Below are 23,472 nucleotides of genomic sequence, written 5' to 3' on the forward strand. Positions count from 1 at the left end.
TAAAACATGAATGGACTCCAAGGGCATTATACCAAGTGAATTAATCAGAGAAAGAAAGACAAATCATGTATGGTTTAACTTATACGTAAATACAAGAACCTGAACTCACAGAAATAGAGGGTAGGTTGATGTTTGCCTGTGGCTTGGGTTTGGGGAAATGAAAAGATGCTGGTGAAATCCTACAAACCTTCAGTAATAAGATGAATGTGTATTGGGAACATCATTATAACATGGTCATTTTGATAAGTCAAATATATTGTGTTGTATACTTGCATGTTGCTAACAGAGTACAGAGTAAATGTTCTTACACAAAAAAGAAATGGTAACTATGTGAAGTAATGGATGTATTCACTAACCTATTGTGGTGATCACTTCGGAAGTATATGTATATGAAATCATTGGTTATAATTTTATATGTTGATTTCATTTCAATAAAACTGGAAAGAAGAAGAAAAAATATTCCTATGTCTCTGTCTTCTATTTGAATTTCAAATTTCCCCATTAAAAAACAAACAAACCCACAGTACCAGGATGAAAACCTTTATGTATATGTCACTGCGAAGATCAATCAACAGGAAAGAGTATCTACATAAGAATATCATGTAGGTAGCATCAGTGATACAACAGTTTTTTTATTTATTTATTTATTTATTTATTTATTTATTTATTTATTTATTTATTTATTTATTTCAATAGTTCTTAGCTCCATCAACCAGTAAGTTAGATATGAGGTCCCTGGTCTCTATGAGGAGTCTGGAAAGAAAATCTTTTCTTAGACTAGGAATGGTATTCTACAGACAAGATAAGGAGACTATATTTACATGTGGAGGAAAGCCTGTCCCTGTGGAGTAGAATTTCCATAACATCCCTATGACATAAACTCAGTCACTGTGTTCCACTGCTGAAAGTAGAAGTAAAAAAAAACTTTTTTAAAAAAAGATTTTATTTATTTATTTATTTATGTATGTATTTTTTCTTCTGAATTAAAAAAATTTTTTATCAGAGTTCAATTGCCAACATATAGCATATCACCCAGTGCTCATCCTGCCAAGTGCCCCCTTCAGTGCCCATCACCCAGTCACCTCAGGCCCCCACCGACCTCCCCTTCCACTACCCATTGTTCATTTCCCAGAGTTAGGTGTCTCTCATGTTTTGTCACCCTCACTGATATTTTCACTCATTTCCTCTCCTTTCCCTTTATTCCCCTTCACTAATTTTTATATTCCCCAAATGAATGAGAACATATAATGTTTGTGCTTTTCTGATTGACTTATTTCACTCAGCATAATACCCTCTAGGTCCCTCCATGTTGAAGCAAATGGTGGGTATTTGTAGTTTCTAATGGCTGAGTAATATTCCATTGTATACATAGACCACATCTTCTTTATCCATTCATCTTTCGATGGACACCGAGGCTCCTTCCACAGTTTGGCTATTGTGGACATTGTTGCTAGAAACATCGGGGTGCAGGTGTCCTGGCGTTTCACTGCATCTGAATCTTTGGGGTAAATCCCCAGCAGGGCAACTGCTGGGTCATAGGGCAGATCTATTTTTAACTCTTTGAGGAATCTCCACACAGTTTTCCAGAGTGGCTGCACCAGTTCATATTCCCACCAACAGTGCAGGAGGGTACCTGTTTCTCGACATCCTCTCCAATGTTTGTGATTTTCTGCCTTGTTAAATTTCCCCATTCTCACTGGTGTGAGGTGGTATCTCATTGTCTATGTCTTCCTCTGTGACATGTCTTCCTCTGTTCATGTCTTTTGTGATAGGGATTGATTTAAAAGTGTAAATTGCCTTGGGTAACATTAACATTTTCACAATGTTAATTCTCCCATTCCATGAGCATGGAATGTTTTTCCATCTCTTTGTATCTTTATCAATTACTTTCAGAAGTGTTCTGTAGTTTTTAGGGTATAGATCCTTTACCTCTTTGGTTAGGTTTATTCCTAGGTATCTTATGCTTTTCTGTGCAATTGTAAATGGGATTGACTCCTTAATTTCTCTTTCTTCAGTCTCATTGTTAGTGGATAGAAATGCCACTGACTTCTGGGCATTGATTTTGTACCCTGCCACACTGCCAAATTGCTCTATGAGTTCTAGCAATCTTGGGGTGGAGTCTTTTGGGTTTTCTATGTGCAGTATGTCATCTGTGAAGAGGGAGAGTTTGACTTCTTCTTTGCCAATTTGAATGCCTTTTATTTCTTTTTTTTCCCCCTGATTGCTGAGGCTAAGACTTCTAGTACTATGTTGAATAGCGGTGGTGAGAGTGGACATCCATGTCTTGTTCCCGATCTTAGGGGAAAGGTTCCCAGTGCTTCCCCACTGAGAATGATATTTGCTGTGGGTATTTTTTAGATGGCTTTGAAGATTCTGAGGAATGTTCCCTTTATCCCTACACTCTCAAGAGTTTTGACCAGGAATGGATGCTGTATTTTGTCAAGTGCTTTCTCTGCATCTATTGAGAGGCTCATATGGTTCTTGTTTTTTCTCTTGCTGATATGATCTATCACATTGATTGCTTTACGAGTGTTGAACTATCCCTTGCATCCTGGGGATAAATCCCACTTGGTCATGGTGAATAATCTTCTTAATGTATTGTCGGATCCTATTGGCTAGTATCTTGTTGAGAATTTTTGCATCCATGTTCATCAGGGATATTGGTCTATAATTCTCCTTTTTGGTGGGGTCTTTGGTTTTGGAATTAAGGTGATGCTGGCCTCATAGAATGAGTTTGGAAGTATTCCTTCTCTTTCTATCTTTCCGAACAGCTTTAGTAGAATAGGTATGGTTTCTTCTTTAAATGTTTGATAGAATTCCCCTGGCAAAAGACATGAAGAGAAATCTCACAGAGGAAGACATAGACATGGCCAACATGCACATGAGAAAATGCTCCACATCACTTGCCATCGGGGAAATACAAATCAAAACCACAATGAGATACCACCTCACACCAGTGAGAATGGGGAAAATTAACAAGCCACAAATGTTGGAGAGGATGTGGAGAAAAGGGAACCCCTTTACACTGTTGGTGGGAATGTGAACTGGTGCAGCCACTCTGGAAAACTGTGTGGAGGTTCCTCAGAGAGTTAAAAATAGACCTGCCCTATCACCCAGCAATTGCACTGTTGGGGATTTACCCCAAAGATTCAGATGCAATGAAACGCCGGGACACCTGCACCCCGATGTTTCTAGCAGCCATGTCCACAATAGCCAAACTGTGGAAGGAGCCTCAGTGTCCATCGAAAGATGAATGGATAAAGAAGATGTGGTTTATGTATACAATGGAATATTACTCAGCCATTAGAAATGACAAATACCTACTATTTGTTTTGATATGGATGGAACTGGAGGTTTGTATTATGCTGAGTGAAATAAGTCAATCAGAGAAGGACAAACAGTGTATGTTCTCATTCATTTGGGGAATATAAATAATAGTGAAAGGGAATATAAGGGAAGGGAGAAGAAATGTGTGGGAAATATCAGAAAGAGAGACAGAACATAAAGACTCCTAACTCTGGGAAACGAACTAGGGGTGGTGGAAGGGGAGGAGGGCGGGGGGTGGGGGTGAAAGGGTGATGGGCACTGAGGGGGGCACTTGACAGGATGAGCACTGGGTGTTATTCTGTATGTTGGTAAATTGAACCCCAATAAAAATAAATTTATTATTAAAAAATTAATATTTGAAAAAAATAAAAAAGGAATTCCCCTGGGAAGCCATCTGGCCCTGGACTTTTGTGTCTTGGGAGGTTTTTGATGACTGCTTCAATTTCCCCCCTGGTATTGGCCTGTTCAGGTTTTCTATTTCTTCCTGTTCCAGTTTTGGTAGTTTGTGGCTTTCCAGAAATACGTCCATTTCTTCTAGATTGCCTAATTTATTGGCGTATAGCTGCTCATAGTAGTTTTTAAAATCGTTTGTCTTTCATTGGTATTGGTGGTGATCTCTCTCATTCATGATTTTATTAATTTGAGTCTTTTCTCTCTCTATTTATTAAGGCTGGCTATTGGTTTATCTATCTTATTAATTCTTTCAAAGAACCAACTCAGCCAAGGAATTCTTTGTGTCAAAATTCAACACTCTATTTTTTTTTTAATTTTTATTTATTTATGATAGCCACAGAGAGAGAGAGGCAGAGACACAGGCAGAGGGAGAAGCAGGCTCCATGCACCGGGAGCCCGACGTGGGATCCGATCCCGGGTCTCCAGGATCGCGCCCTGGGCCAAAGGCAGGCGCCAAACCGCTGCGCCACCCAGGGACCCCAACACTCTATTTTTTTTAAAGATTTTATTTATTTATGAGAGAGAGAGAGAGAGAGAGAGAGAGAGAGAGAGGCAGAGTGAGAAGGGGTGTTGATCCCGGGTCTCCAGGACCACGTCCTGGGCTAAAGGTGGTGCTAAACTGCTGAGCCACTCCGACTGCCCTCAACACTCTGTTTTTATGTTCATTAAAGTGTTTATTCATTTGTGTCCCCTCCAACTTTCAGGTTTCTTTGCAACACAATAGACAGGATTTAAATAAGTCTCTGTGTGTCTACATAAATGTGTGTGAATGTGTTTATTTGAGAAAAAGATGTATACAAAAGTACTCACACATATATATACTCACACTCCTAACCTTGAACATTTCCTTTGAACTCAACAAAGTGCTTCTACATGTTTCATTTATTACTCACAACGTCTTTCTGGAGTTAGGGTTCATTCCCCCACATCACCTTCAGAAATAAGGAAATTGAGGCTCAGGGTGATCACATTTTAACAATAATATAACAGTTAAAACTTACTGCAACCTTTTTTTGAACTCTACACAAATGGAGCCATGTAGTATGTTTATTATTTTTTTTAACATTTCACCTTTTAAGGCAAGTTTGTGAAAATAATTTAATACAACCAGATCCCTTTACGAACTTTCAGCTTAAAACATTTTTTTTTACATAAGAACCATACACAAAATACGTTATACAAAAAGGTGTCTTAATTCCAGAAAAAAAGAGGAATGAAGGATTTTGACACCAGTTTACTGTTTAAAGGATGCTCTTCACCTGTGTTCAGTTCCAAGCACTAGTCATCACCCTTATATCCAGTTTAAATAAAAAATTTTTTTTGGAGTTCAATTTGCCAACCTATAAACATAACACCCAGTGTTCATCCCGCCAAGTGCTCCCCTCATTGCCCATCACCCAGTCACCCCAAACCCCCGCCCACTCCCCGTTCCATTACCCCTTGTTCATTTCTCAGAGTTAGGTGTCTCTTTAGAGCCAGTTTTGCTTAAATGATTCACCACGTCAACCCAGTCCCATCTCTGGGCAAGTTCTCTTTTGTGATCTATCTGCTTTATCTGCCAGCTTATGCTTCTCCCTCTGCCTGTGTCTCTGCCTCTCTCTCTCTCTGTGTGTGTGACTATCATAAATAAATAAAAATTTAAAAAAAGCATAAAATGGGAGCCCTGGGTGGCGCAGCGGTTTGGCGCCTGCCTTTGGCCCAGGGCGCGATCCTGGAGACACGGGATCGAATCCCATGTCGGGCTCCCGGTGCATGGAGCCTGCTTCTCCCTCTGCCTGTGTCTCTGCCTCTCTCTCTCTCTCTGTGTGACTATCATAAATAAATAAAAATCAAAAAAATAAGCATATTTGCCAGCTTACATTTCTGGGCTTTTGAAAGTTTTGTCTTTGTCCATGTTCTTACTTGATGGGGCTGTATTAGGAGTTTCAGTGGAGATGATACTGGTTATGAGTGTGGTAGAATTAATGGGATGGTGATTCTCCATGAACTGCTCTTTAGTGTCCTTGGCATATTCAAATAATGTGTAGGTCACAGCATCTCAAGATTAACCCCCCCTGCTTCCTGTGACTTGGCTGATATGCTCTGCTTTACAGCTGATGATGTGGATGTTGCTAAAAAAAAGTGTTTACAGATATAATTGGAGATGCTTGAGACTATGCTTCTGTCCAGGAAATCTCTATTAAGAAGACTGTGGGATCACCATTTTCATCTCTCCTGTATTGAAATGCAACTGTACTTAATTCTCAGAATCTTTCATCTCCTGCATAAACAGAAGGTCATGCTTATAGTTCCATCTCTTGGTCTTCCTTGGCACTCACCATGTGGGTTATGAGATGCCTCCCAGGTGGCAAGGATGAAGTGAGAACAGTGGCCTTGAGGCTGAGTGTCCTCCTTCTGTGCTCTATGTTGTGGGAGGTGTACCCCTCACAGTGCAGACAAGAGTCCTGTGTGCCCCCACCATATTATTTTTTGTATCCTTCCCATAATTCAGCAAACTGTATATTTTATTTTTTTAAAAGATTTATTTATTTTAGAGGGAGGGTGAGAGAGAGAAATCCTCCAAGCAGATTTCCTGTTCAGTGTAAGCCCTACAGGAAGCTCTGTCCCAAGACCCTGAGGTCATGAGCTGAGATGAAATCAAAAGTTGAATGCCTAACTCTGGGAAACGAACTAGGGGTGGTGGAAGGGGAGGAGGGCGGGGGGTGGGAGTGAATGGGTGATGGGCACTGAGGGGGGCCCTTGACGAGATGAGCACTGGGTGTTATTCTGTACGTTGGTAAATTGAACACCAATAAAAAATAAATTTATTATAAAACAAAACAAAACAAAAGTTGAATGCTCAACTGACTGAGCCAGGAGTATTGTATACTTTAAAGGTGTGCAGCTTATTTGTATGCAATTATACTCCAATGAATCATATTTGTAAGGAGACATGGAAATTTCTAGGCAGAAGCAGGAAGAGGAAACAGAAAACATAATTATGCAAACACTTCTTCACCCTAATGGTAGACTCTCACACATGGATGCCAGTTTTACATTATCAATAAAGAGATGTGCAGGATGAAAACATTAGTTTTCACATTAATAAATGTCTGACTTAAATTTTGCTTCATCTCTGACTCTACGGCCATATTATGCCAAATTATTTAGTGAAATTTGTCTTTCTGTGTAGAAAACAACTGGAGACATGTATTTGATTATCAGTTTTGCCAGTGACCATGGTAGGCAATGTGGTCACTGAGCCGAATAACAGAACAGGATCCTAATAAGGAAAAAAAACCCCAATGACTTGTTACAAAACACACTATATGTTAAAGTCTACATTTTCAGGGAAGAACAGATATTTAAAGGAATAATGGACACAAAAATGTTTACCTGAGGTGTCAGACTTTCCTTTCTTATGAAATTATAAGTGGATTTGCATGCCAAATGTGGATTTTTTTTCATAAAAGTAGTTTTACTCATGATTATTTTTTTTGAAAACAAAAGAAAGCTTCCTTGGTATGATGTATTTCATTTCAGAAGAAATTATTCTTAAAAAAATCTGTAGAATCTCTTGGATAAATGGGAATTTCAAATATTTTGTCCAAAATTGGGAAACAAATTGGGAGTGTAGGAAAACAACTAAGGAAAACACTGTGAGATACCAGAGAGCAGAAAGGTTAATACAGTCAGTTACTTAAGTTGTACAGAGAAATTGATATCCCTGAAAGGGACATTCCGGGAAATCAAGAAAGGAATAAATTCTACTTCCATAATCTGATCAAAGAATTACCATGACTGGCTTTCAGGGTTTGAGTCCCTGCTATTATGTGTATTTCTTCAGCCCCAGAAAAATGGGCCCTTTTATAATTTGTTTTCCAAAGAATCTTTTCAGAGCCCTCTTTATGCCTTTATTTCTCAGGCTGTAGATGAAGGGGTTCAGCATGGGTGTGACCACTGTGTACATCACTGAGGCTATTGCACTCAAGTGTGATGTCTGGGAAGCAGCAGAACTAAGGTACACTCCTAGGCCCGTACAGTAAAATAAGGAGACAACTGAGAGGTGAGATGCGCAAGTGGAAAATGCTTTATACTTGCCCTGAGCTGATGAGATCTCAAATATGGAGGAAATGATCTTAGAATAAGAGTAAAGGATCCCAGCAAGGGGACCACCACCCAGCAGCCCAGCTCCAAAATACATCACCATGTCATTAAGAAAGGTGTCAGAACAGGCAAGTTGGACCAACTGTTTAATTTCACAGAAAAAGTGGGGAATTTCCACCTCTGTACAGAAGGACAGCCGCAACACCACTGAGGTTTGTAACAAAGAATGCAGGACACTCATGATCCAAGATACCAAAACCAGCAGTCCACAGATCTGGGGATTCATGATGACTGTGTAGTGCAAGGGGTGACAGATGGCCAAAAATCGGTCATAGGCCATCATGGTCAAGATGTAGTTGTCCAATCCTGCAAAGAGTAGGAAAAAATACATTTGGGTGATGCAATCTGCATAGGTAATGACTTTTCTCTCTGTCTGTATATTCATCAGCATCTTGGGGATGGTGGTGGAGGTGAAACAAATGTCTACAAAGGACAGGTTGGCGAGGAAGAAATACATGGGTGTGTGGAGGTGGGAGTCAGAGCTGACAGCCAGGATGAGAAGCAGGTTTCCAAACACAGTGATCAGGTACATGGAGAGGAAAAACCCAAAGATGAGAGGCTGCAGTTCTGGTCCCTCTGAAAATCCCAGAAGAAGAAACTCTGAAACTTCTGTAAGGTTCCCTGGCTCCATGGGTGGGAGGTAACTATCAGGATATAGAAAAATAAATGACTAATTTCACACAAGCAAGTGTTAGTAACCTAGCATAAATGCTACCACTTGACCATATTTTAGAGTCAAGAAATTAATTTCAATATATGTGTGTGGTCTTGTCCCCATTAGGCCATCCCTTGCACCATTTCTCATCAGGAATTCTGTTTCCACCTCAGTTCTTTCCTCAAGTATATATATATATATACTTATGTATATATATATATGCTCTTGTTTTATTGAGAATATTTTTCATTCCTTTATGGAATATGTACTGAGTATAGACCATGTTCCAGGCACTGTATAGACAATATATACAGGGTGCTGATAAACAATGTCCTTATAATCCTATGATGTAGATTGTAAGCAAATACAAAAAACAATTAAATGTCAGATGATGAGAGGAGCTGTGAAGACAAGGAAAGCGAGCATAAAGGAGAGGATTAACAAGCTTTCATTTCTTTTTACTGGATGCTCACACAAGATCTGCAAAGAAGGTGAGGTGAATAAGACCTTGAGGGAGGTAGGGAAGGGGGTAGAATTTATGTTAGGAAGTGTGTGCCCAGCAGGGGTAATAGCCAGGGCCATTGTCCTGAGGAAGCTGCTTGATTCAGAAAACCAAGGCTCAAAAGAAAGCCAGGGTGTCAAGGGGAAGTAGCAAGAAGGAGTGTAATGAGAGGTGGTGGTAGTGTGTGTTGAGGAATGAAGCAGCCATCCACTATGGCTGAAAATTCAAGACACACGGAATCCCTCATTTTATTAGTTTTGCAGGACTTTCTTAATTTTGTTATAAAGATGTCCTGTGAGTTGAAATGGAAACCCCTGTTAGTAACTACTGTTGGTTGAGTTCTGGCTTCTGTCAGTTAGAGTCAGCCAAGAATATGTGAGCCCTGGTAACCTTGCTCTGAGGACTGCCATCAACACACACACACACACACACACACACACACACACACACACCATGACCCACTTATGGCCTCCTGTAATACTGACTGCCATGACTTTTCCAACCCCACCCACACTATATAGACCAGTAGTTGATACACATCAATCTGGCCAGATTTTGTTATCTTTTCCCTAAAGAATGCAGAAATGGTACCCAGAAATTCTTATGGGCAAATAAACTTGAGGATGCCTATCGGTATGCTCTTTTTATGCCTAATACCAACTTAAAGAAACATGGGCAATCTTCTCAGTAAAGACAGAGAGAAAAGAGAAGAATGACATGGACATGAGAGGGAAGACAGATCCAATAGTGCAGGTGGCCCCTGAGAAACTGACCAAGAGGAAGAAAAAGTGTCTTTGGTTCTGGTGACACTTCTGACCTCCTTAGATCCCCTTGATGCCCAGCAAAAGTAATAAGGAGAAAAAGCCAAAGTAGTGATATTTTCATGGTGTGAAACATATAGATGGAATGCTATGAGAGAAAAATGAGCAAAAGATATAAACTAACACTTAACAATAGGAAATATACAAAGTAGAACAGCAGGTGAACTATTTTAATATCATGGAGGAGAAGGATTGCTTTGCTCATGGCCAGTGCATATTTATTTGTCCAATTGCTGTTTATATGGCCTAGTGGGGAGGATGTGAAGCAAGCCACTTCCTAATTTATCTTATGTGACATCTTTTCTTTGTTATTCTTGTTCTTTGAGGTTTGATCTTTTTGACAAGTCTTGGTTCCAGTCTTTGCCCCAGATTCAGCTCTCTACCTCCTGCACTCGCCATGACAATCTATCCTCTTATGCAAGATTGCTTCTCTGTGTGATTTTTCCATAGAGACCTTACATGACATACATATTTATTTTATGCCACTCTGCCTTTGCCATTATGTGCAGTACCAAGTGAGCAGACATGTCATCTGCATTGTTCACTTTTGTTTTTTTCCCAAACTATGGGAGTATGTGTCTTAAGTGCTTTTATATAAACACACTTAAGAAAATGAGATGCTATAGAACAATAAGAATGGCAAAGAAGATAAACCTGTTAACTACAGTAATTTTACACAACTGTATTAAAACTAAAAGGAACGTCAAAAACAAACTGAACATGACATACCACACACTCAACAATATCAACATCAATTAGTAGTGAAGACCTTGACATAAGAGAATATATCATAAAATGTATCTAGAACTTTCTGGAACATACTGATTGTTCTGTAATTATTTGTTGAGTGAGTCAGGAATTAGGTCACAATAGACATGGATAGATGAGAAGGTTGTACTTCAATTAGAAAAGACTGGATTGTTGAATGAAAATGGGCACAAAGGGCTGTCTGGAAGGAAATGAGGTGGTTCCTTATCTTATTCACTCTTAAGGAAATCAGAGGGATTAAAGATACCAGTGTAAAAGTAAATAAAATATGGTAAATGAACATATAGAAAAGTGTACATAAAAATCTATAGGTGGGTAAAACCATCATTATTAAGGTGAAAAAAATCAGAAACAAAAAGGAAGACATATTTAGCTTTATCAACTTAACATTTTTTAAAGATCAATAATACCAAACCAAAAATCAGTTTATTTTTTTTTAATTTTTATTTATTTATGATAATCACACACAGAGAGAGAGACAGAGAGAGAGGCAGAGACACAGGCAGAGGGAGAAGCAGGCTCCATGCACCGGGAGCCCGACGTGGGATTCCATCCCGGGTCTCCAGGATCGGGCCCTGGGCCAAAGGCAGGCGCTAAACCGCTGCGCCACCCAGGGATCCCCCAAAAATCAGTTTAATAATAACAATTTTGTAAAAATAATTTGATATGTAGCTGTGAGAAATGGCATGAAATATATCGACAACAATAACGATAATAATGGACAAATGAATGGGGATCCAATATATGAATCTTTCTCAAGGTGGTGATAGTTAGAAAAAACAAGTAAGATTTCTTTCTCATGCCCATCAGCTAAGAAAGCCAATGAAGAGTTGCCATGTTGATTGGGGCTGGAACTTCTAATCTGTCAGTGAAAGGAGTACTCTGTAATTTTGTTGGCAGAAATAGGAAATGTGGAATGATGGGGAAACTATCTGAAGGCAGCTATAAATATTAAAAATACAGACACAACCTCCAGAAACAGATCCAATCACAAAAGTCCAAAAAACACTAAGGAATAACCAAGATGTGAAAACAAGGCATAAACATGTATAAAGGGTAATTTATCACTGCTAAGGATGAAGCAATTTCTTTTTCATGTATAGCAAAGACTGACACATGAAGAATATTAAAGTGTCTGCTCGACTCTTAGTAAGAAAAAGAAAATGGCAAAGCAACACATGAGACAGAATGTGCAGAGTGGTGATTACAGTGAATAATAGCATCACAGATTGGAAAGTCACCAAGAGAGTAGAGATTAAAAGATCTCATCATAAGGTCAGGACTTTGTGACAACGCATGGTGGCAAGTGTGGTGATCATTTTGTCATGTATACAAGTATGGAATCATTATGTTTTATATCCAAAACTAATAGGGATATTTTATGTCAATTGTACCACCACAACAAAAAATTCAGCAATTGAGAGAGAGCCCAATATCACTAATAGATTTGACCACACGAAATTCATAACCTTTCACAAATACATTTACACAGACATAAAAGAACTAAATGGCCAACAGTTTGTATAAAAACTCCAATTCTTTGTTATAATGGATCACAGTTTTATTTTATTTATTTTTAAAAAGATTTTATTTTCAAGCAATCTCTATACCCTGCATGAAGCTCAAACTCACAACCTTGAGATCTAGAGTTGCATGCCTCATTGACGGAGTCAGCCAGGCACCCCAATTATCAAATTTAAAAAACAAACAAACCATGGGGTGACTTGGTGACAGGCACTGAGAGGGGCACTTGATGGGAAGAGCACTGGGTATTATATTATATCTTGGCAAATCGAACTCCAATTAAAAATATACAAAAAAAAAGAGAAAAACACTCCACTGTTATAACACTATCCAAAAACAAAGGATATGCATAGAAAAAAATTTAAAAGAAGCTACCAAATGACCAACAAACCCACAAATACAGTCAGCCTCACAAGTTCTAAAATAATGCAAATTAAAGCTCATTAGCATACCCACTTTTATCTATTTCATATAGTTTTTTCATGTGAGTTCTCAGAATGAGAGAAGATAATGTGTGTATGTTTCACACATGCTATGGCAAGGATGTGTTTGCAATCATGGCTTGGTCTGGATCTTTCTCATCTATGTGGAAGCATAGTTTAAGATGCCCTGTCTTAAAATAAAAGGACATGTCCTCACTTCACTGTATCTCTCTCCACAGCTAATATCCTATTTGTGGTTCCTGTTAATGAGAAAAATCCTTGCACTCCTTTACTGGAAGCATATTATGCCTCCCCATTCCTTTTAACTAAGCTTCCATTAAAACGATCCAATTGTCAACATTGATACTGCACTTCTGATTGCAAGGTTTACTTTTCTTTTCAGCATCCTAAGTAAATACACTCATTTGCTGGTAAAGCCAGCAAACAACTGCAGTGATCTCTGCATTCTGGGCTATGATGAATGGATTCTCAGTGGCCTCAGGTACAAGTTCTTGCCTTCAGATCCCACTGATCCTCTCTTGCAGTGTCTGTTGGGCTATTGAACTCACCTGCATGGGAACTCAGAGAGCAAGTTTTCCCTTTGCAAGTCACAATTCCTCCCTGGATAGTTGATGATGGAGATTAAGCTCTGTCCCCGACAAGACAGCGGGAAGGTCTCATGCATTGGCTCCTAGCCAGACTTACGACTCCAAAAGCAACGATGATGTTCTGTCCAACCAAAATACACACTCTGAGGTTCTGTAGCAGAAGAGGTATTTACAGTTCCCCACGTTGCTCATTAAGCACATTTCTCCCTTGGCGCTCCAGCCTTTAAGTGCATGATTTCTCCTGGGTATACTAGTCTGGACAGAATGGAAATATTCCTGGCTGATTCTCTGTTCCTGGGAGACCCCATTGTACATCAGGTGAATTCCGTTTTCATACTTTTTCTCCATTAATTCTCCTATTTCCAGAGGTCTAAACTTCTCAGCACTTGACCACAACCTTGATTTAAAGTTATCTCTATGGCCAAGTTCAAAAAGGGTGTTGCCTGTGTTCTCCTCTAGGATTTGATGGAATCTTGTCTCACATTTAGATCTTTCCTCCATTTTGAGTTTATCTTTGTGTATGGTGCAAGAGAGTGGTCTAGTTTCATTCCTCTGCATGTGGATGTCCAATTTTCCCAGCACCATTTATTGAAGACACTGTCTTTTTTCCAGTGGGTAGTCTTTCCTCCTTTGTTGAATAGTAGTTGGCCATAAAGTTGAGGGTCTACTTCTGGATTCTCTATTCTGTTACATTGATCTATGTGTCTGTTTTTGTGCCAGGACCACACTGTCTTGATGACCACAGCTTTGTAGTACAACCTGAAATCTGGCATGGTGATGCCCCCAGCTATGGTTTTCTTTTTTAAAATTCCCCTGGCTATTTGGGGTGGTTTCTGATTCCACACAAATCTTAAAATAATTTGTTCCAACTTCCTGAAGAAAGTCCATGGTATTTTGATAGGGATTGCATTAAACATGTAAATTGCCTTCTTGCAAGATACATCCATTAAGACAAGAGAAGCAAAAGCAAAAATGAACTATTGGGACTTCATTAAGATAAGAAGCTTTTGCACAGCAAAGGATACAGTCAACAAAACTAAAAGACAACCTACAGAATGGGAGAAGATATTTGCAAATGACGTATCAGATAAAGGGCTAGTTTTCAAGATCTATAAAGAACTTATTAAACTCAACAGCAAAGAAACAAATAATCCAATCATGAAATGGGCAAAAGACATGAACAGAAATGTCACAGAGGAAGACATAGACATGGCCAACACGCACATGAGAAAATCACAATTGTCCTCTAAATGTGGAAGAGTGAGGAAGAAGAATAGAGTCAGACATATGAAGCTACTGTTGTGCTGGTTTTGCAGATTGAAGAAAGGCCACGAGCCAAGGAATGTGGGGGGCACTGGACATAGGAGCAAGAAAGGGGATGCTCTCTTCCAGAGCATGCAGAGGATCCTATAACTTTCAGAGAATTATTTGTTTTGAATTGGGAGTGTGTATATTTGTGATGAGAGTGAAAATAATCCAATACAGATATTTATCCAACAAGATATTGTTCACAGGAACTGGGTTTAAGCCTCTCAAAGCATTCAGTTAGCTTCTCTTTGGCCAAGACATTTTGTGTTGTAATCCCAAATTAAGGGGAGAAATTGGAGTTGATTTGGAGATATTCAGCCTATTCGATGGTACAGAAAATTTCCTAGTGCATAAATGTAAATATGGCTTTAGTTTTGAGGCCTTTGGAGCATTAGGATAGGAAAAGTAATTAATTCCTGAGTAATATTCCATTATATATATATATATATATATATATATATATATATACCACATCTTCATTATCCATTCGTCTTTTGATGGAAACCGAGGCTCCTTCCATAGTTTGAGTATTCTGGACATTGCTGCTATAAACATTGGGGTGCAGGTGTCTCAGCTTTTCACTGCATCTGTGTCTTTGGGGTAAATCCCCAGTAGTGCAATTGCTGGGTCATAGGGTAGCTCTGTTTTTACTCAGCCATTAGAAATGACGAGTACACATCATTTGCTTTGATGTGGATGGAACTGGAGGGTATTATGCTGAGTGAAGTAAGTTAATCCGAGGAGGACAATCATCATATGGTTTCACTCATATGAGGTATATAAAAAATAGTGAAATGGATTATAGGGGAAAGGAGAGAAAATGAGTGGGAAAAATCAGAGAGGGTGATAAACCATGAAAGACTCCTAACTCTGGGAAATGAACAAGGGGTAGTAGAAGCGGAGGTGAGCAGGCGGGTGGGGTGACTGGGTGACAGGCACTGAGAGGGGCACCTGATAGGATGAGCACTGTGTGTTATACTATATGTTGGCAAATCAAACTCCAATAAAAATATACAAAAAGGGGAAAGTAATTAGTTATTAAAATTAACTCACCCTAAATTTAAAAAAATGATTTATTAATTTGAGAGAGAGAGGGGATGGTTAGAGGGAGAGAGAAACTATTCAAGCAGACTCCTCACTGAGTCTGGAGACTGATTTGGAGGTTGATCCCATGACCCTGTGACCTGGGCTGAAACTTAGAGTTAGATGCTCAACTGATTGCACCATCCAGGTACCCTGCTGTAAAAAAATTTTTTTTTTATAGAAATCACTCATTCTACTTTAAATCTTCTTGTCAAAATTTCTACATTTTTTCTACTTCACATTTATGGAAACATTCCTTTTCATTTCGTTTTCTGCAACTTTCAACTTTTCTTTCAACAGGACAGATGGGATTATAATCCAGTGTGTGTATATGTGCACACATTTGTGTGAGCATATTTATTTGAAAGAAACATGTGCATGTGAACACACTCATGTACATACATACATTCCTCACTCTCAAATGTTTTCTTTGGACTAAAAAAAGTGTATCCAACATTTTATTTATTTCTCACAACATTCATTTCAAGTTCTACATTACCTTCGGTAATAAGGAAATGGATGTCCAGGTGAGTGATATTTTTAAAAATAACAGAAAAATATAAATAAAACTTCCTGGGTATTTTCTTAAAAATGGACCCATACAGTCTGTATGCATAATTCAACTATGGCACCTGTAATCCCCTTTGGAAAATTATACATTTCATATATGTGCAGTTTACTGTATGTAATTATGCTACAAAAATTAGTTAGAATTTAAAATTCTAATGGTTTATGACTCACATTGGATCAAAAGGACATGTAGCTGGGTCACACCTGACAGAGATGGGAGAAATGTCTTATCACTGGGAAAAGGCAAAGTGTGACATATGATATAGAAATAGCAAAATTAAATTAAGGTGATTTATATTTGGTAACTTATTTTTTCAATAAGCTGTAAGATTAACCTCCATATATAAAGGAAATAAATATCATCTGTTAGTTGAAGAAAGACATGAACTACAGCCCCACACAACGTCATGGGTGACCTTTAGGAACACAATGTAGGGACTGATAAGTAGTTCAGAATAGATCAGAACAACTCCCTACCAGACAATCTCATTCAATAATAAAGGTGTTATGTGAAGATACATGTTTTCAGAATAGCTGGTTATGCAGTCCTAGTGAACATATACAATTATAAAAGCAACCAGAACTGAGAGAAATTATAAAAATCTGCTTTTCCTTATTATAGGGAAAAGCATTTGTACTGAAATTGGGGACAGATTTCATGATTACTCTGCTATTGAAATTTATCAGACAGAGCAGAATATTAATAAAGTAAGTTAATTAAATGTATGGAGAAATTGAATTCAAACAAATGGAAATTCCAGGAAATAAATACAAGGAACTGATTCTACTTCCCGAGTCTGATCAAAGAATGACAGTTCCTGGCTCTAACCCTATGATCCCTGCAATCTTGGGCACATCTTCAGCCCCAGTATCACTGGAGCCCCAGTGATTCTTTTCAGAGCCATCTTTATGTCATTGTTCCTCAAGCTATAGATGAACGGGTTCAGCATGGGTGTGAACACTGTGTACATCACTGAGGCCACTGCACTTGAGTGGGAGCTCTGGGTAGCAGCAGAGCTAAGGTACACTCCTAGGCTAGTACAAAAAAATAAGGAGACAACTGAGAGATGAGATGCACAGGTGGAAAAAGCTTTATACTTGCCCTGAGCTGATGAGATTCTACAAATGGAGGAAACAATCTTAGAATACGAGTAAAGGATCCCAGTGAGGGGACCACCAGCCAGCAACATAGCTGCAAAATACATTACCACATTATTAAGAAAGGTGTCAGAACAGGCAAGTTGGACCATTTGATTGAGTTCACAGAAAAAGTGGGGGATTTCCACCTCTGTACAGAAGGACAGCCGCAACACCATTGAGGTTTGTAACAAGGAATGCAAGACACTCGTGGTCCAGGATACCAGAACCAGCAGTCCACAGAGCCTGGTGTTCATGATGGCCATGTAGTGTAGAGGTTGACAAATGGCCACAAACCTGTCATAAGCCATCACAGCCAGGAGATAGATGTCCAAACCTGAAAAGATTATGAAAAAATACATCTGTGTGATGCAGCTTGCATAGGTGATGACTTTGCTCTGACTCTGGATGTTCCACAGCATCTTCGGGACAGTGGTGGAGGTGAAACAGATGTCCACCAAGGATAGGTTGGCAAGGAAGAAGTACATGGGGGTGTGGAGATGGGATTCAGAGCTGATGGCCAGGATGATGAGCAGGTTTCCAAACACAGTGATCAGGTACATGGATAGGAAAAGCCCAAATATGAGGGGCTGCAGTTCTGGTTCCTCTGAAAATCCTAGAAGAAGGAATTCTGACATTCGTGTAGCATTGGCTGGTTTCATGTGGTTGCACTAACTCCCAGGGAAGAAGAAAAAGAAATTAATTATTACATGAAGTGCATTGCTCACATGGCTGAAATATGATAATTTCTATTTTACCATCAAGAAGTTAATTTCTGTATCTTGTATAGGGACTGTCTCCTTGAAGAGATTCCCCCCTCCGTTTTATCTCTGATTAGGCATTTGTTCTCTTTACCCACCTTCCCCCACAGAGGTCATACATGCTACTGCTTTATTAGAAATATCATTTGTACATTTGAGGAATATGTATTGAGGGTCAAACATTCTCCAGGCAATGTATAGGTGATGAGTTTGGGATCCTGAAAATCAAAAGCCAGTATAATCCAATGATGGAAAGAGAATGGAAACAAATAAAAATATTAATACATTAGCAGGTGTCAAGTGCTATGAAGAGAATTAGAGCAGGTATCAAGGAGAGGGTGGATATGAGTGTTATTTTGTAATTGGAGTTCAGGCAAGACCAGTAAACAAGGTGACCTTTGAACAGAGCCCCCATGGAAGAGAGGGCAGGAGCCGTGAACATGTCTGGGGAACTGTGTGCTGGCAGAGGGAATGGCCTCTGTAGAGGTCCTGAGGATTATACTACTTTGAGCTACTCAAATCCACAAAAGGAAGCAAGTGTGGGAAGGGGAATAAGCAGGAGAGTGATGACTGATGGTTTCAGGCAATTTTAAAGAAAGAGATCACTTTGCTGCTGGTCACTCACTCACATTACACACTTCTTGTATTTTATAATCTATTTGCAAAAAAGTCCTGGATTTTGAAATAGAGTCCCTCCTGAGTACCATCTGGTGATTGAGTTCTGGCCTATGTATTGTAAGAGTCATTTTGGAATATATTAGACTATGTACCCCTGCTCTGAAGACTGTTCTCACTCCACAAGGTACATGTATACATGCGCATGTGCTCTTGCATGCATGCATGTGTGCACACATACACTCCAGATCATTGGTCCCTGGGCTGTGTTCTTACCATGACTCCTCACTCCTAGCCTCCATGATGAAGCTGGAGTGGCAGTAACTCAGGCTGTTGGATTAGAGATCCATCCCCCAAATGTAAAATCCCCCAATGTAAAATGCTACCTGACATTCAAATTAGCAAGCTTCCAATGGACAGACATATTTACCTATATAAATTTAAAACTTTTTATGGACAATATAATCAACCAAAAGTCAATAAACAATAATCTGTCAACTGCATTTGAAATGCTGCTAGCAGGTGCCTGGGTGGCTCAGTGGGTTAAGCATCTGGCTTTGGCTCAGGTCATGATGCCAGGGTCCTGGGAATGAGCCCCAGTTTTGGCTCCCTACTCCATGCAGAGTCTCCTTGTCCCTCTCCTTCTACCCTTCCCTTTTGCTTGTACTCTCTCTTGCTCTCATGTGTGCTCTTTCTCTCAAATGAATAAATAAAACACTTTTTAAAAAAGGAATGCTGCTCGTTGCAGAATAGGCATAGAATTTATGGAATACAATAATCAGGGGCATCTAACAATGAACATGGTGACAAGTACATAAATATTTGCTCAAAGTTAGTGGTGGTTCAAGAAGACAACAAAATGAGGGGGAAATATGAGAGAGGGTGACAGAACATGAGAGACTCCTAACTCTGGGAAACGAAGGGGTATTGGAAGGGGATATGGGCGGGGGGATGGGTTGACTGGGTGGTGGGCACTGAGGGGGGCACTTGACAGGATGAGAACTGGGTGTTATACTTACTATATGTTGGCAAATTGAACTCCAATAAAAATATACAAAAAAAGAGAAGACAAAAAAATCTCATTATTTTGGTTATTAATTGATATAATTGGCTGCTTCCACATAAGGGGCATAAATATTCATAATTGTTAGTTCTTCTTGTTGGACAGACTCTTTAAGTGCGATACAGTGTTCCCTCTTCATCTCTTAAGTCTTTGGCTTAAAATCCAATATGAAGATTGCTACCCTGGCTTTCTTTAGAGGACCATTTGCATGGTAAATGGTTCTCCTCCCACTTCATTTTCAGTATGAAGGTGTCCTTAGTCTAAAATGAGTCTCTTGTAGACAGCATATAGATGGGTCTTGCTTTTTATCCAGTCCAATATCCTGTGTTTTTTATTGGATCATTTAGCCCATTCACGTTCAGAGTAACTATTGAAAGATATGGGTTTAGTGACATAGTATCATCTATACACTCCCTGTTTCTGCAGATTGTTTCCTAGGGATCCCTCTTTGCTTACAGGGTCCCCCTTAATATTTCTTACAGGTGGTCACATATTCTTTCAATTTCTGCCTATACTAGAAGCTCTTTATCTCTCCTTCCATTCTGAATGACAGCCTTGCTGAATATAGTATTTTTGGCTGCATGTTTTTCTCATTTAGTACCCTGAATATATCCTGCCAGCTCTTTCTGGCCTGACAGGTCTCTGTGGATAGGTCTGCTGTTAATCTGATATTTCTTCCATATAAATTAGCAGCTCTCTTGTCTTGAGCTGCTTTTAGGATTTTCTCTGTATCTCTGAAATTTGTAAGCGTCACTATTATATGTTGGGGTGTTGATTGGGTTTTGTCTATTTTGGGGGGTCTTCTCTACCTCTTGGATATGAATGCCTGTTTCCTTCTCCAGATTAGGAAAGTTCTCAGTCATCGTTTGTTCAAACATACTTTCTGGTCCTCTCTCTCCACATCCTCTGGAATCCCAATAAAATGAATATTATTCTTTCTCAAACTATCACTTAGTTCCTGCAGTCTCTCCTCATGGGATTTTAGTTGTTTTCCTCTCTTTTCCTCAGCTTCCTTTTTCCCCCAACAACTTGTATTCCATGTCATTCACTCTCTCCTCTGACTCATTAACCCTAGCTGTCAGAGCACCAAGTTTAGACTGCATCAGTTACAGTATTTCTAATTTAGGCCTGATTAGATCTCAATTCTGCAGTAAGAGAACCTCTAGACTCTTTTTTGCTTTGATCATGAGTCACCAGTAATTTTATAATTGTAATCCTGAATTCCATCTCTGACATATTACTTAAAGCCATATACATTAGATCTGTTGAAGAGAGTATTACTTCTGGTTCTTTCTTTTCTGGTGAATTCTTCCTTCTAGTCATTTTTTCCAGTGAAGTATTATTGTATGAGTGAGCAGAGTCAAAAATACCAACCATGAACTAAATAAAATACATCCTAGACAATTACGAAGAGGTCAGGGACCAAAAAATTAAAAAAAAGAAAGAAAGGAAAAGACCATAAAAGTGAAAAACAAATTAAAAAATAGTAAAAACTTTAAAGAAGTTAGGAGGAAGTGGTGGGGGAAAGAGAATATAGTCTCACAGAGTTGACCAAGATGGTGATCCTCCTGGTTCTGAGTGTATTTTGGTCTGTATACTAGAGGGTGATAAATTACAATTTATATGAACAAGCAAAACTTATATAGAGAAACAACACAACTGCAAAAACAAAAACAAGAAGACAAAAATCAGAGAGGGTGACAAAGCATGAGAGACTCCTAACTCTGGAAAATGAACAAGGGGTAGTGGAAGTGGAGTTGGGCAAGGGTATGGGGTGACTGAGTGATGAGCACTGAGGAGAGCACTTGATGGGATGAGCACTGGGTGCTACACTATATGTAGGCAAATCTAACTCCAATAAAAAAATAAAAAAACATATAAAGAGACCAAAAACAAAAACAAAACAATAAGAAAAAAGAAGGGGGCAGAATGGGAAGGAAGAGAGAATACAATTTCACAGTGTGGCCCAACACGACACTCCACTTGGTTCTGAGTGTATTTTGGTCCATATGTTAGAAGGTATGCTGAGTGAAATAAGTCAATCAGAGAAATACCATTATCACATGGTTTTACTCATATGTGGAATAGTGAAAGGGACAATAAGGGAAAGGAGGGAAATTGAATGGGGGAAATTTAGAGAGGAAGACAAACCATGAGAAACTCCTAACTCTGAGGGAAAAATGAAGGGTTCCAGAAGGGGAAGTGGGTGGGGGGACGGGATAAATGATTGATGGGCATTATGGAGGGCACATGATGAGATGAGCACTAGGTGTTATGGTGTCAAATTGAATTTAAATAAAATATAAAATAACAACACAGGGAAAAAAGAAATCTCTTACACACCCATCAGCTTATGGGATGGTATAAAGATCTCTCATGCTGATTGGGTTGGATGTTTAAACAGGTAGCAAAATAAATTTCTCTAATTTTGTTGGCAGAAATGTAAACTGCTACAATGTTGGGAAAACAACCTAAAGATAGGAATAAGTATGAAAATACACATATTCTTCAGTTCATGGATTCTCAATCTCAGTACTATTGACATTCTGGTCCAGTCTGTTCTCTGTAGTGGTGTGTGTCCTAGGCTCAGTAGCTATGTTTAGACCATCCCTGGCCTCTCCTGATAACTCTCATATGACTCCAAATTGTTCAGTGTCTCCTGGGGAACAAGATCTCCTCTGGTAGAGAACCAGATTTTTAACATAACAATCTCCAAATATTTTTGTAGGATTTTTATAATAGCAAGGTATTGAGAAAGAAAACACTTTCAAAGTGTGAGTGGCACAACCATATTGTGAAATATTATGCAGATGTTGAAATAAAGACTCAGAACTACCCTAGTTGACTGAGGGAGGTGCATGAGGTATTACTGAGTAAGAAGGAAGAATGGAAACAGGTAGAAAATAAGACTTCATCAGAGCTTAAAGAGCATTCATGATGAATACAGGATACTACTCATCTGTTTGTATGGTGTGTGAATGTGTATATGTGCATCATCTGTGTTGATTTGAAAAGCACTAAGAACATAAGGAAGAGAGATTGTCAGGATGAATGAAATTAGGTCAAGTATAGTGGTTTCAAAACAACTGTGTGAAATCAAAGTATATGAAAATCTAAAACTGATGTATATAAAGCCATAAAAGAATAATTGAGTGTTATCAAGATGGGTTGCTAATTCCTTATTTAATGACCAAAGACTTGGAATAAAGGAACATGAGAGAATGACATTTACAACTGAGGAGGAAATAATTTCTAAGTGATAATGTTTTTCTTACATAAAGGTATATTGATTCAAATATGTTTATGGAAGGTAAAGGTGATTTCAGTCAAATGTAAAGAAGAGATGATGGTCAAAGATGATGTAACTTTTGGAAATAGATTTCATCACAAAGAGCCAAAAGGGCCCACAGGGAATGACAGAGATGTGAAAACAAGTGAGAAATATGTATAGAGATGATTTATTAGCACTCAATGTACAAAATACAATTTATTTTTATGTTTATCACAAGGATTGGCAAGTGAAGAATATTAGTGACAACTCAATTTTAAAGTGAAGATAATGAAATAAAAATGGTATTATGCTGAGTGAAATAAGACAATCTGAGAAGGACAAACATTATATGGTCTCATTCATTTGGGGAATATAAAAAAATAATGAAAGGGAATAAAGGGGAAAGGAGAAAAAATGAGTGGGAAATATCAGAAAGGG

General features: G+C 38.8%; 2 protein-coding genes and 1 pseudogene across 2 annotated transcripts; all 3 read right to left on the reverse strand.

Annotated features, from left to right (window-relative positions):
- Nucleotides 1-5,224: 5,224 nt before the first annotated feature.
- LOC129522173 (RWD domain-containing protein 4-like) lies at nucleotides 5,225-6,101 on the reverse strand (annotated as a pseudogene).
- An 825-nt stretch (nucleotides 6,102-6,926) lies between these two features.
- On the reverse strand, nucleotides 6,927-8,557 carry LOC129521316 (olfactory receptor-like protein OLF4). The gene is made up of 2 exons (XM_055342637.1): nucleotides 7,650-8,557; nucleotides 6,927-6,960 (listed from the first exon to the last, which is right to left on the reverse strand). Exons 1-2 carry the CDS (start codon nucleotides 8,555-8,557, stop codon nucleotides 6,927-6,929), a joined length of 942 nt encoding a protein of 313 aa, XP_055198612.1.
- Nucleotides 8,558-17,017: 8,460 nt separating this feature from the next.
- Nucleotides 17,018-17,986, reverse strand: LOC129522174 (olfactory receptor-like protein OLF4). Its single transcript, XM_055344317.1, has one exon. It carries the CDS (start codon nucleotides 17,984-17,986, stop codon nucleotides 17,018-17,020), a length of 969 nt encoding a protein of 322 aa, XP_055200292.1.
- Between the last annotated feature and the right edge of the window lie 5,486 nt (nucleotides 17,987-23,472).

This window comes from Nyctereutes procyonoides, unplaced genomic scaffold (genome assembly GCF_905146905.1).
Source record: "Nyctereutes procyonoides isolate TBG_1078 unplaced genomic scaffold, NYPRO_anot_genome, whole genome shotgun sequence".
NCBI lineage: Eukaryota > Metazoa > Chordata > Mammalia > Carnivora > Canidae > Nyctereutes > Nyctereutes procyonoides.